A 13467-nucleotide genomic window follows, 5' to 3' on the forward strand; every position below is an offset into this window, starting at 1 on the left:
GATATCAAGAATACACATTACAATAAGTTACAATTGAATTTCTGATATCAAGAATTTGCATTCTAACTAGTTCAAATTCTATTTTTGATATCAGAAATAAACATTATTACTGGTAAGAATAGATTTGTTGATATCCTCCAGAAATGAATAAAAGCTAAATCGGCTTGCCATACATCAAGCCCAGCAACAAAGTATTGCATGCTGTTGCTATGATTATTAATATTATTATAAATTAATTAACACATCAGAAGGAGGATGGGACTATCCCTATCTGGCAACCTCACTGTGACCGAGCTCGAAGTGCAGTTTGCATCTGGAAGTTGTCGCCATCATATTTGGCTTACTGCTAAGCTAACCTTAAGTCAGTCAGTCGTGATTGTCCGAGGATATAGAGTTAATGATAGATTGAACCTCCCTTTGTTTCCCCTCTCGGGTGTATGTTAACTGTAGTCATGTTATTAATCAGTGGACGTGTCTAGGTTAGGTGCTGTGGTAAAATTGTGTAGTTTTAATGACATTAGCGGTGGCTAATTTTGAGAGCGCACATTAGCCGGAGTCTTGAGGAGCAGTCAGGGGCTGCTAAAGCTAGCTAGCTGGCGACCAATTGACACATTGAGAGATATTAATATAAGTGAATAAAGCGCCGGTAGTGAACGTTGTTACATGTTGTCAGTGTACAGTTAGTTACACAAGGAGCTAGCATCATCGCAAAGCTAGCTCTGCTAACAAAGCTAACAAAACAACAAGCTGGGATTGGTCTGCGCCGGAGGAAGTCTGCTAAACTGGAGCTGGCACCGGTATATTTGCCGTCTTTAAAACGTATGTGCTTCTTCTACTTATAATTGTGATGGAATTCATAATGCCATTTACTGTAGAGTGCTAATTAAGCTTATGTTGCAAAGGTTGTTGCTCTGCTACAGCTACACCCACCAAGTGAACACCATTGCCCTCAAGCTAGCTTTGCACTGCGATGTAATTGCCTCTTAGTGTGTTTTTTTACTTCATCAGCTGTCAGTGTGTGTATTAAATATGATGTTGTGTTTGGGTGTATCTTGTTGTGTTACAGCTGGCTGTTGGGCCTGACAACAACCAAGAAGATGTCAGAGGGAGATAACAAGCAGGCCTCCGACTCTGCAGCCCAGGAAGTGAAGACCGAGTCAGCTGCTCCCGCAGGTCAGACCGTGTCTCCCCCGGTGTCCATGGTCTCCCACCCTCCAGCCGCTGCTGCCACCGAGGATGAGGAAGAGGAGAGCGAGGATGAGTCGGAGATTTTAGAGGAAAGCCCCTGTGGACGCTGGCAGAAACGCAGAGAAGAGGTATGGGATGAATCTGAAGAGGGCTCATGTTTACCTTTACTAAATATTCAAAGGCTTAATTTGCATGCACAGTAGCTACAGTGTAGATATAGCAATGGAAATCTTAAGTCCCATCCACCTCCAACAATGCAACATGAATATAAGACATAAAACACATTTAAAAAACAATAACACAGTGCGAGAAGAAACAGAGTACATTAAAATGGTGCAAGATTATGTTGCAAGACCAATGTGCAAGTAATGCAGATGGAGTAAACTATATACACATTATAAATACAATGTTGCAGAGAATGTTGTAAGTGAGGAAGTAAATGCAGGAGTCTATATACATGCAAACATGTATGCGTAGGGCTCATGTTTACCTTTACTAAGGTATAAAGTACATTTCCACTCAATTGCTAACAAGCACTGGTCACTACTGAAGCCCCCCCCCCTTCAAAAGTCTTCATACGATATGCATTACCAACAGATGGAGAAGTATAGATGGGAACGGAGTACATGGTTTTGTTGGTCATTGAGTGCATTTTGTGTGAAAGCAATGAACACGGCTTCGCACTTGAGACTGCTGTCTTTGCTGACTGTAAGCATAGCTTGAACCTAAACATGTTGGCTATCAAAATAAAACCTGTGAGCCTGATGCATTATTTTGTTTTCCTCTTTTAGGTGAATCAGCGTAACGTCCCTGGGATCGACAATGCTTACTTGGCCATGGACACTGAGGAAGGAGTGGAGGTGGTGTGGAATGAGGTCATGTTCTCAGAAAGGAAGATTTTCAAGCTACAGGAGGTGGGTGCAGCGCTGTGAGGACGCATTCAGTCGTGTCTGAAGCAGTTATGTCCACAATGTTATGTCAACTAGAGGACAGGGGAGTCCAGTGTTTTCATACGGTTAGGATGATTGTGCTTTCTTTGTGTGAGGTTACATTTCCCACTGTGATCTCAAAACAATATAGCGGCTTACTGATGTTCATTTCCCCCGTATGGCTTTAAGATTCTTTGGCAAGTGGTCCGACTTGTTGCTGCCAGCACCATAGCAACACACACACACTGTAAGCTGAGTCGAGGCAGAAACATTGTTCTTCTTTGCGTAAACTCTTTGACATCTATTCATTCGTATTGGTGGTTTTGCAATAGTCTGAAGTGGTTTCTGTTAACCCACCCTTATCTTGCTTGAGTTCAGTCGGACAACTCACGTGTTTCTTAATATGTTTATTCTAAGCAGCACATTTTGAGTTTGGCAGGTGAGTAGCAGCAACATGAACGTAGCAATAGCAAGTGAACACAGCAGTGGCAGCATAGCGAGGCAGAGGCAGGAAGACCTGGCAGCTTAAATAGAGCGGCACGTGTTAATGTATCACTGGTGCTCGAGTTGCCTGAACTAGCCCCCATTAATGGCATCCGATCTAGTCTGTTGTTCCTTTTTGATTAAAAACACAGAAGTTGTTGCAAGGCTGTTTTCAACATGCAGTGTTTCGTGATGCATATGACTGGAAGAGAATGGTGCCCTCCGTGTTGTTGAGCTTTTAATAAACCCTTTTATAGAAATGAAACAGCTGATGGACTTCTCTGAAGTACAGAGCAAGACCCAGAGCTGCTTTTAATGGACGCTCGTTCACAGATGTCAACATTTATTTTGACCTTGACCCTTACAAGTCAGTCTGTTTGACCACGAGTCCAACCGGCTGCTCGAGAGAAGGCAAGCACATTATAATGACTCTATTTTAAGACATGATGAGCTCATGTGGCATTTTTTGAAACATTACATTTGACAAGATGGATGTTGAATGTTACTGTGGAAATGTGACATGTATAAACTCAAATTCCAATGACATATTTTCTGTTTTTGTTTTTAGGAAAAAGTCAAAGCCGTTTTTGACAATTTGATCCAGCTGGAGCATCTGAACATTGTGAAGTTTCACAAGTACTGGGCGGACGTCAAAGAGAACAGAGCGAGGGTGGGTTGGCAGTGCACCTGAAATGAGTTTTATTAAATCATATGACATGAGTGTTATGGGTTTAACGTTGATCTGCTCTCATTCCTTTGACTTGCCTGCAGGTCATTTTCATCACTGAGTACATGTCCTCTGGAAGTCTCAAGCAGTTTTTGAAAAAGACGAAGAAAAACCACAAGACCATGAATGAAAAGGTTTGAAAGCGTTGCTGTGACTCCCCCATACATTTGTAAATGATGTTCCTGGGAAACGATGCGGACAAGTCACAACGAGTTGTCAAATCAAAGCAGGTTTTCACATTTTTCATTATCTTAAATGTTCTTTGATCTGTTTCCTGTCTGTCAGGCCTGGAAGCGCTGGTGCACACAGATACTGTCTGCCCTCAGGTAAGAAGAACAGAAACGTTATTTTCTCTGAGCTACGTTGTAAAGAATCAATTGTAATATGGCGCATTGGCTGTTGTCCAAATGCGCATATATCGTTTTTTGCAATGGCGATGTTCTTTCTTGTGGTAGCAGTTGTTTTGTTGACTTAACACTCGTTGGCTCGTCTCCAGCTACCTGCACTCCTGTGAACCTCCAATCATCCACGGCAACCTGACCTGTGACACCATCTTCATCCAGCACAACGGCCTCATCAAGATCGGCTCAGGTAGAGGTCGTTTAAATCTCTAAGATCAGCACAGTGTAAAGCCAGGGTTACGTCCCTCTTGCTGATTCCTAGTGTGTTTTACTACAGATGCCTCACTATTACTATTACTACCAGTACCTTGTTTTAGCTGTCTTGTTATTAAGGCTTTTCCCCGCCGTTTCAGTTGCTCCAGACACCATCAACAACCACGTGAAAACCTGTCGGGAAGAGCAGAAGAGCCTTCACTTCTTTGCCCCGGAGTATGGAGGTAAGATCCAGACGTTTCTCATGAAAGAGTTCTGGTCAGAGTGTCTGGTTACACCGTGCGTGGGGAATGTGTTGCACCTCTCTCCCATCTCTGTGCTTAAGCAGTACAGACGATTCATAACATCACCAGGTGATTAGTAATGAATATACAATGCCGTGCAAAAACCTACTACTTGTCCCTTTTTCACATATTTGATCATTCGTTACAGAACTGTTTCTTCTTAGTGTACGACTCTAGTGTGCTCATGTGGCACATTGACTTTTCTCCTCACATAGATATGGCCGTTTCTGAGGATCTGTGATGGTTGAACTAAAAAAACATATTATTAAAATGATATTTATTATTTTAAGAAATCTTCTTCAAAATGGTCTTTTTAAAGATATCAGAGAGTGATTTTGATCAGTTTGGTTTTCTGCTTCCAGCTGTTGCCAATGTCACCACAGCCGTGGATATCTATTCCTTTGGGATGTGCGCCTTAGAGGTGAGAAGAAACCAGCTGTTGGTGGCTCATTCTTTGTTTATGGAAAATGTATTTGATTGCTCTGCTGTCGTGTGTAACAATTTATTCTTAACAAAAATGTCACCCCAGCTTTCGACTGTTTGCCTTTTGCTTTAGTTACGGAAATAGAAGTCAGGATTAGGGCTGCAACAAACGACTCATTTGATAATCGATGAATCTATCGATTAATGAAACAATTATTCGACTATTCGGACTATTACTGTACGCCTTGCACAATTCCTCAAGCGCTCTTATTTAGCCATCAACTTTTAGATGTAGCTTGAGGTTGTTTTAGGCATGTGGAAACTAACAATGAAGACAATGAAGATGAATACTTGATTCAAAAATACATATATTATGAAATTAACTAAACAAATTGCGAACAAAATTAACATTGCTTTTTATTTAAATTAAATACATAATATTTCACATCAAAAGAAACAACAATGTTTTAACAAATCGTATTAAATAACCTGATGACAGAACTGTAAACAGAATAGCTGAAACTTTAACAAACTAAAGAGTAACTCAGTTACCTCTAATCATAAACCCATGTTTGTATCATTTTGTTAACTCCGTGTGTTGCTGCTAGCATACAGAACACCTGACGTGGAAACGTTCCTCGTGGACGGGGCTACAGAGCTGCTAGAAAGACAGTCGGTGCATTCCTCCGTCTGGATGTGGAGCACTTTTGCTAAATGTTTACACAAATTGCCCGTGTTACCGCCCCTGACATGCTAAACTCTTATTGCACTTTTGGCAACGAGCATTGTCCACATCGAGACATTTAACCACATCGAGACATTTAACCACATCGAGACATTTAACCACATCGAGACATTTAACCACATCGAGACATTTAACCACATCGAGACATTTAACCACACCTTGGAGCGCTTGGTTCTCTCCGCCATCCCCGCCGCGTGTGTGTTGCTGCATGTAGCTGCCGCGTGTGTGTAATCTGAGAGATCTCGTCTGGATTGGAAAGATCGAAAATACATCATAGACGCTTTGTTGTTGTCTTTTTGCATGTTAGAAACGAGTTGGCGACACGAAGACTGCGATATAATGTTTATGTAGCAATATGACATATCTTTTTTAAATGTCTCCAGTACCGATATAAATACCGATAACGTTGGAACTTAACGGCGCGTAAAACACACGTCATGACGTCACCAACGAATCGACGACTGAATTAGTCGGAAATGCTGTTTTTAACCCTTCGGACTTTTAAAAGACACTCTCAGACCATTGGCTGCTGTTGACTTGTTTTTATTTATGAATCACTTCCAATCACCGCCTCTCTGTCCGGTCACTCCCTCAGATGGCTGTGTTGGAAATCCAGAGCAACGGAGATTCGTCTTATGTGTCCCAAGAAGCCATAAACAATGCCATTCAGATGCTAGAGGACCCTTTGCAGCGGGTGAGTGAGCGACACACGAGTATCAAGAGCCTGGATGGCTGTCTGGATTGTAAATCTATAACTTTCAGATATTTTCCCAGGAATTCATCCAGAAGTGTCTGGAGGTGGACCCCAGTAAGCGGCCCACCGCCAAGGAGCTGCTGTTTCACCAGGCCCTGTTCGAGGTGCCACTACTGAAGCTGCTGGCTGCTCACTGCATCGTCAGCCACCAACGTGAGTCTCTCTCACACACACACACACACACACACACACACACACACACACACACACACACACACACACACACACACACACACACACACACACACACACACACACACACACACACACACACACACACATACTACACACACACACCAAGCACACACATACCACACACACCACACACACACACCAAACACACACACTACCACACACATACCAAACACACACCAAAACACACACACACACCTATGTTGCAAATGTATTATCTTTTCAATTTACACACGGCATCTATTGCACGTCTGTCCGTCCTGGGAGAGGGATCCCTCCTCTGTTGCTCTCCCTGAGGTTTCTCCCATTTTTCCCTTTAAACTGGGTTTTCTTTGGAAGTTTTTCCTTGTACGATGTGAGGGTCTAAGGACAGAGGGTGTCGTATTGTCATACTGATATTCTGTACACACTGTGAAGACCACTGAGACAAATGTAACATTTGTGATATTGGGCTATATAAATAAACATTGATTGATTGACACACGCACACACACATACCAAACAAACACCACACACCACACGCACACACACACACACCAAACTCACACACACACACCAAACGCACACACATACCAAACAAACACCACACGCACACACACACACACCACACGCACACACACACACCAAACTCACACACACACACACACACACACACACCAAACTCACACACAAACACACACACACACACACACACACACTACCACACACATACCAAACGCACACACACACATACCAAACAAACACCACACCACACACACACACATACACACACACACACATACACACATACAAACTCACACACACACCAAACATACGCACACATACCAAACGCACACACACCAAACACACGCGCACAACATGTGTCATCTGATGGCAATTCATATCTTTAATATACAGCGATTGGCATTTTGGTGAAACCAAATACAGAGTTTACAAATAAGAATTGAAGATGATCTGTTTTCTTATAAAGGTCATTTGTTTTCCGAACAATGGTGACTTGATATTTGTTTTATTTGACTTTGTTCGGACTTCAACACAGCACAGAACACCACCGTAATAAAAACACCTCGGGTGAATGCTTCTTCTGATCGCTCCCTTCTCTTCTCTGCTGCAGATATGATTCCAGAAAATGCTTTAGAAGAGATGACGAAGAACATGGACCCCAACCTGGTGATTGTTGAAGTCAAAGACGGAGTTCAGATGAAGTGAGTCTGAGTGGAACCACATAGTGCGGACGTACAGAGATACACTTCTGAACACTTTGGGAGCGAAGGAAGTCTTTCGAAGGGTTCCTGTGTCTTCATATTATCACATATTATATCTCTTGTCTTGATTTGCTGAGTAACATTGTGTCTTCTGCTTCAGGCTCTCTCAGTTCCCTGCTCTTGAGCTGGACAAGTTCCTGGAGGATGTAAGGTAGGAACAAAGCTTTTCTGCAGAGTCAGGGCCTTTAAAGCACTCATGGCCTTGCTTCTTTTTACTGGCACAGACTCCTGTTTGTTATATGACTCTCCTTGAACACTAAGCTCATCTTTTAGGACGCTGAAACACCTCAGGAGATTCTACTTTGAACCATTTTAGCCTAAAAACATTATGAACACTGTCTTTAGACAGTGTTGCTGATCGAACAGCATTTCAACCAGGAGAGGCGGTTTGATGTAAGAATACATGTTTATTGCCAGGAATAGACAAATGAATGTAATGGAGTTTTGGCGATTAGGCCCCGTTGTGCAGGAGTATCATTCGGGAGGGGAGAACCGATCCGATGAAACCCCCCTGGACACTGGTGGGAGTGAATGGATAGTTGGGTTCGGTCTGAAGGGGAGTGGCTTAGGTCGACCCCGGATTCAGAGGGACAGGAGGTGAAAAGGGGTGGAGGAGGGTTCAATCAATCAATCAATCAATGTTTATTTATATAGCCCAATATCACAAATGTTACATTTGTCTCAGTGGTCTTCACAGTGTGTACAGAATATCAGTATGACAATACGACACCCTCTGTCCTTAGACCCTCACATCGTACAAGGAAAAACTTCCAAAGAAAACCCAGTTTAAAGGGAAAAATGGGAGAAAACCTCAGGGAGAGCAACAGAGGAGGGATCCCTCTCCCAGGACGGACAGACGTGCAATAGATGCCGTGTGTAAATTGAAAAGATAATACATTTGCAACATAGGGTTGCGTCGAGTCACCTGAAATGACAGCTGTCAGAGGGGAGGGCAGATTTAAAAGGTTTAGCGGAGCGCTGTGATAGGCTTGTGAGAATAGAGGAAAGTGATTGGTTAAGCTGGGGAGTGACGCCCCCGATCGCCTATTAAGAGGAGAGAGAGTAGTAACATGGAAATAGTAAATGAATGAGTAAAGAAGGTCTTCCTGGTTGAATTTGTGCTGAGCTTCATATATAAACTTAAAGTTATTCGCTTTCTGTTTTCAATCTTTTAAAATTCTTCTCCAGTTTGTAGATAATGTGTCTCTTCCTCTTTGTGTTAATAGTGTATTGCTCTCTGTAAAGGTCATTGTGCTCAATTCTCTTCATGATGGGTGATATAAATAAAGCTGATTTGTTCTGCTGAACAGCTTGAGGCCAGAAATAGGACCTTTTTGTAGTTGGATATACACATACATCCATGGTCAGCAAAGCCTTTACTTATGTCCTGCAGCTGGACAGCATGAACTAGTTTTCAGTCGTCCTGAGGTTGTCTCTTATTGTCCTCGATGCAACAGGAATGGATCTATCCTCTGACGGCGTTTGGGGGTACCGAGTCCTCATCAGCCTCAGCAGGAGACGGTGAAGTCGCCCATCGTTCCCCCCTCTGTGAAAACCCCGACCCCTGAACCCGCTGAGCTGGAGACCAGGAAGGGTAAGATCTGTCATATTTACCAAATCCTAACTGTGACCTAAAGGGAAACTACTAGTAAATTACTTGTATTTGATGAAAGCAGTGTGTCAGATTTCTGCTCGGATCATATTGCTGATTACTAGAGAAATAACAAAAAGCTTCTCATAGTGTGAATCGTTTTTTGATTTGCATTTCATTCTTAATTTCCATGTATACTTTTTCATAATAATTTCATAGTCTGCACTTCCTGTATTAAACTGTTCTCCTTCACAGGTCCTCCAGATGCAGTGCAATATTGAGCCTGTTGACGAGGGCAACAAGCACCATGTGAGTTTACATTCTGATAAATGATAACGGTCTCTGCTTCTTAGTATCTTGTCATATATGAAAGTGTTTTCTGTTTTGATATGTCTTTTGTAATGATTCTTTGATTCTCTTGCAGCTGACCTTGCTGTTGAAACTGGAGGATAAACTGAACAGGCACCTGAGCTGTGATTTGTTACCAAGTGAGTTTCTTTGTTTATTGCTTTGTTCATTCGGGCCGAGTTCTATCATGTGATAGTTGACGGTACTGGCACCATGCAGTCGTTACAAAAACCATTCTGCCTATCTGTTCAGATGAGAACGTGAATGATCTGTCGGGGGAGCTGGTTCAGCTCGGATTCATCAGCGAGGTGAGAGGCCTCCATGACGACCCTCAGACTGAACACTTCTGCTATAATAACCCCAGCAGCCTCTGACATGTTGCCCCCCCCCCCGCTGCCTCTGTTTCAGGGCGATCAGCCACGACTTGCTTCAGTTCTCGAAGAAGCCTTCTCCAAGTTCTACAGCAGGAACGGATCCCTCAACCCGGTGACGGTCTCCTCGTAGCGGTGGACTCCTCGGCTCTCTCAGCCTCCTCGTCAACAGGACTAGCTTTTGGCTCCGCCTCTGAGTTGCAGAAGCTTAGCGAGGACCGGAGGACGCCTTGCTCCGGCTGCAGGTCTGCTGTCGGGTCTCCTGGGGGGGAAAGCTGCCACTGAGTGGTTGTCGCTTTCTATCTTATTTCTCTCTCCTCCCACACCAAACAGCCATCTGCTTCTCTTCTGACTGCGGGAATCCTAGTCGCAACTTTAAGGAAAATACAAATGTTTTCACTTTTTGGCTTATCTCTTTCGAAGGAGGTAAGCAACATAAAACTGGATTTACTGCAGTATTTTCCTTGGTCAGTATTAAATGTATTTTAAAGATTTGTACTTAAACTGTTAATTAGTTGTCTGTACAAGCAAATTCTCTGTCCCGGCATACTGAAGTGTGTATGTGTGTGTATTATGGTGTTGTAAGGTTAAGTCTGGCCTCTTTAAACTTTGAGCAGCGAGTGAGGCGGCGTCCCACCCGTTATGCATTGAGCTCGTAATGCAACAGATGCTACGTCACTTTTCTTTTGAAAACATTTGATTATAGGACAAATTAATTAAATGTGCAGCCGAAACCCAATCTGAAGAGCTACAGCTAAGATCTGAAAAAGAAGTCTATTTATTTGTTTATTTTGTCTTGAGTGTGTGTACTGTAATTCACTTCCAGCACTAAGGCCGGTGGTGGTTTGAATGTAAGCTTTACTTTCTCTCATCCTTTGAATCGCGCTATTATTTTCTATTGAAAAAAAAAAAAAGTGTGTGTGTGGGGGGGGGGGGGGGGGGGGGTTGTCACCTGACTGTGGTCCAATGTCTACTGTAGCTTCAGTTTTCCAAGTCGCTCATTTCAGACTGAAAGATGGAATTCAAGTCAATATAAATGTGTCTTTAGGGGACATTTACACAGGAGAATTCATGTGAAGATATTTCACATTAGAGCAAATGGACTAAAGGATGTTTGAGGAATGCATGTCTGCTGTTCTACGTCTAAAAAGTAACTGATGCATTGGTTCAATTGTCTTTCAGACATAATAAAGGAGTTGGTCAGTTCAGGCCTGTCAACATTTAGATTTCTCTTCATGGCTTCGTTGTTCTGTTGGACAGCAGAGCTATGCTATGGAGATGTTCACTTCTCGGCCCTTAAATGTTAACTGTTCGGGGCTCTCTTTGCACTGCTGGACACTTTTATATCCTGTTGGAAATGTCTCGTGGCCTCTTCGCAGTAGGAAGCACTTAGATAATGATTGAAGTGTCGGCAGTGATCCGGTCTACTCTCCGCTGTGACTGCCTTCTGACGGTCTGTAGATACTGGTGTGGAGCTGCCTGGCATGTTAGTAACCATCTTGTACACTTTATGCTGGACACTGTGCTGTTTCTGCAATGCATTACCCCTTTTTTTTCACTTCCTGAAATAAATATTTACACTATCAGCACTTCAGGTCTTTGTTTTGGTGTCAACGTATAAGACAAAGGACATCTTTCTGATGCAGGAAATGCCCTTTGAAAGACATTATACTCAACTGTGCGTGTTTTAAACGTGTTTCCTCTTGCAGAAAAAGCTAATATTAAGAACTTAATGAACACACAGACACACATTTCAATTGTTTAAATTATACAAAAGAAATCCTGATGCATCAGGGGTGTGATCTCTACCCTTTAGAGCATCACTATTTGAATTATTTGTTCAAAAATGTTAAGAAATTGTAGCCCTTGTACAAGTATATTCATGTACATACTGAAAGTCACAATGTGTGCTCAATTAACAGTTCAATAAAACACATTTCATGCTGACAAAACACATCGCCGTACAAAATGACAGCAGTATAATAAAAGTACAGCAAGACTAAAAAATAGTTTTGATATAAAACACCCTAGAAAGACACTCTAAATAAAAAGCTACCAAAATGGTGACATCCAGATGAGTGTTTCCAGCTGCGTGGGTATTTTCAATTCTGTACCTTGTGAGTAGAAAATAAATCAAAGGAACTACAAAAACAGTACATAGCACTTCAATTCAAACACATTACTCTTTCACATTAAATTGTGTTTTACTTTCCGTTTTGAAAGTATGTATATAGGCACAGTAATTAAATTCATGAACCACGTTTGGTCGACACCATTCCTCGTTATTAACAACTCCTCTGTCAACTCAGGGACAAAGTCACCATTTCCATTGTTTACGCCGAGAGCTGCCAAACAAAGAGAAAGGAATCGCCGCAAACTGTGATATCCGTTTCTGGTCATTCCAACAATCAACAATCACTGCACAATGTTCTCAAGAAACATCACGATTTTCAACCCTGTTCCACAAAAAAGACCCCTGTAAACTGCCAACTCTGAAGGGATTTCAAAATGTATACTTATACATACTCTTCTTAACAATGTGGGAATTGTTCGTAATTATAAATATGCTTTGAGAAAATTCTCAAATTTTTAGTTTGGAGCTAATAATTGTGTTTTTATCCAATAAAGGTTTATTTTATTCTTTAGATTCAAAGCAAGAACACAATCAAGGACTGACATAAATATGGTCATGTATCATTTCTCTATATTCACATTTAGTCTGAGAACATGTCTCAGCAGGGTATCTTAATATTTGAATTATGACATTGTCACAGCAGGAAAATAAATGAATAATGGCTGAATCCCATTAAGCAGTTTGAGTTTCATGGGTTTGTGCTGACTCACTGTCGGGGCTAAAACATTTGAATAAAGCAGAGCCATTATTCATGTTGTTAATAACACCTCTGCTTCTCTTTTGATTCGTCGAAATGCCCGCTGTGAAAACACTTTTCAATTAGACCATGTTATTTTGATTGTAGTATCCAGTAGATGTATCATTGTACAAGTGATATTAAAACCTTGTAAGTATTATACTTTTGATTAATTGAAGTGTGAATCTGTGTTTTAAAGCTACAGTAGGTTTGTGGGTCTCTGCAGGGCAGCAAGATGGATCTTCTCGTACATTATGAACTTCAATTTCCCAAAATCATTCCTTTAGATAAATTAACAGGGTCTGAATTTGAAGAAGTGTGCTTTTCTCTGATGCATCCCAACTAGAAAGTGTTAGCTGTATCTCTACATAAAGAGAGATATAGTATTTTGGAGTGAAACACTTGAACCCTTGTAAACAAATAATGTGAACTTGGTGGTAATCAGTGCAGCAAAAGGCATTCGACTTGTGGAGGTTCTTCCTGTTTCCACCGCTGGCTGGAAGTAGATGACTTCATGGTGTCATGTAGCTCTGTCCTAACAATCTGTGAGCTCTCCCCAGGATCAGACAAAGGTGGCGACTTCCTTTATTTCTTCAGGCACTGGTACATGAGGGCTCGTGGGTTCAGCATGTAGCGCTCAGAGCTCAGTAGCTTGGTGAGATACTGCGGCACCGGGGGCGAGG

At 42.0% G+C, this 13467-nt stretch overlaps 1 protein-coding gene across 1 annotated transcript in view; it reads left to right on the forward strand.

Moving 5' to 3' along the window:
- Positions 1–295: 295 nt before the first annotated feature.
- nrbp1 (nuclear receptor binding protein 1) overlaps positions 296–13467 on the forward strand; it is a 20977-nt gene continuing 7805 nt past the window's right edge. The window contains exons 1-13 of the mRNA XM_034075586.2: positions 296–819; positions 1067–1316; positions 1980–2102; positions 3169–3270; positions 3372–3461; positions 3613–3653; positions 3824–3918; positions 4082–4165; positions 4588–4646; positions 5989–6087; positions 6168–6300; positions 7454–7544; positions 7705–7755. Coding sequence (XP_033931477.1) covers positions 1098–1316; positions 1980–2102; positions 3169–3270; positions 3372–3461; positions 3613–3653; positions 3824–3918; positions 4082–4165; positions 4588–4646; positions 5989–6087; positions 6168–6300; positions 7454–7544; positions 7705–7755 — 1187 coding nt within the window. The 5' untranslated portion in view covers positions 296–819; positions 1067–1097. The remainder of the gene's footprint in view (positions 820–1066; positions 1317–1979; positions 2103–3168; positions 3271–3371; positions 3462–3612; positions 3654–3823; positions 3919–4081; positions 4166–4587; positions 4647–5988; positions 6088–6167; positions 6301–7453; positions 7545–7704; positions 7756–13467) is intronic.

The sequence above is a fragment of the Pseudochaenichthys georgianus genome, chromosome 24 (assembly GCF_902827115.2).
Source record: "Pseudochaenichthys georgianus chromosome 24, fPseGeo1.2, whole genome shotgun sequence".
Classification (NCBI taxonomy): Eukaryota; Metazoa; Chordata; class Actinopteri; order Perciformes; family Channichthyidae; genus Pseudochaenichthys; species Pseudochaenichthys georgianus.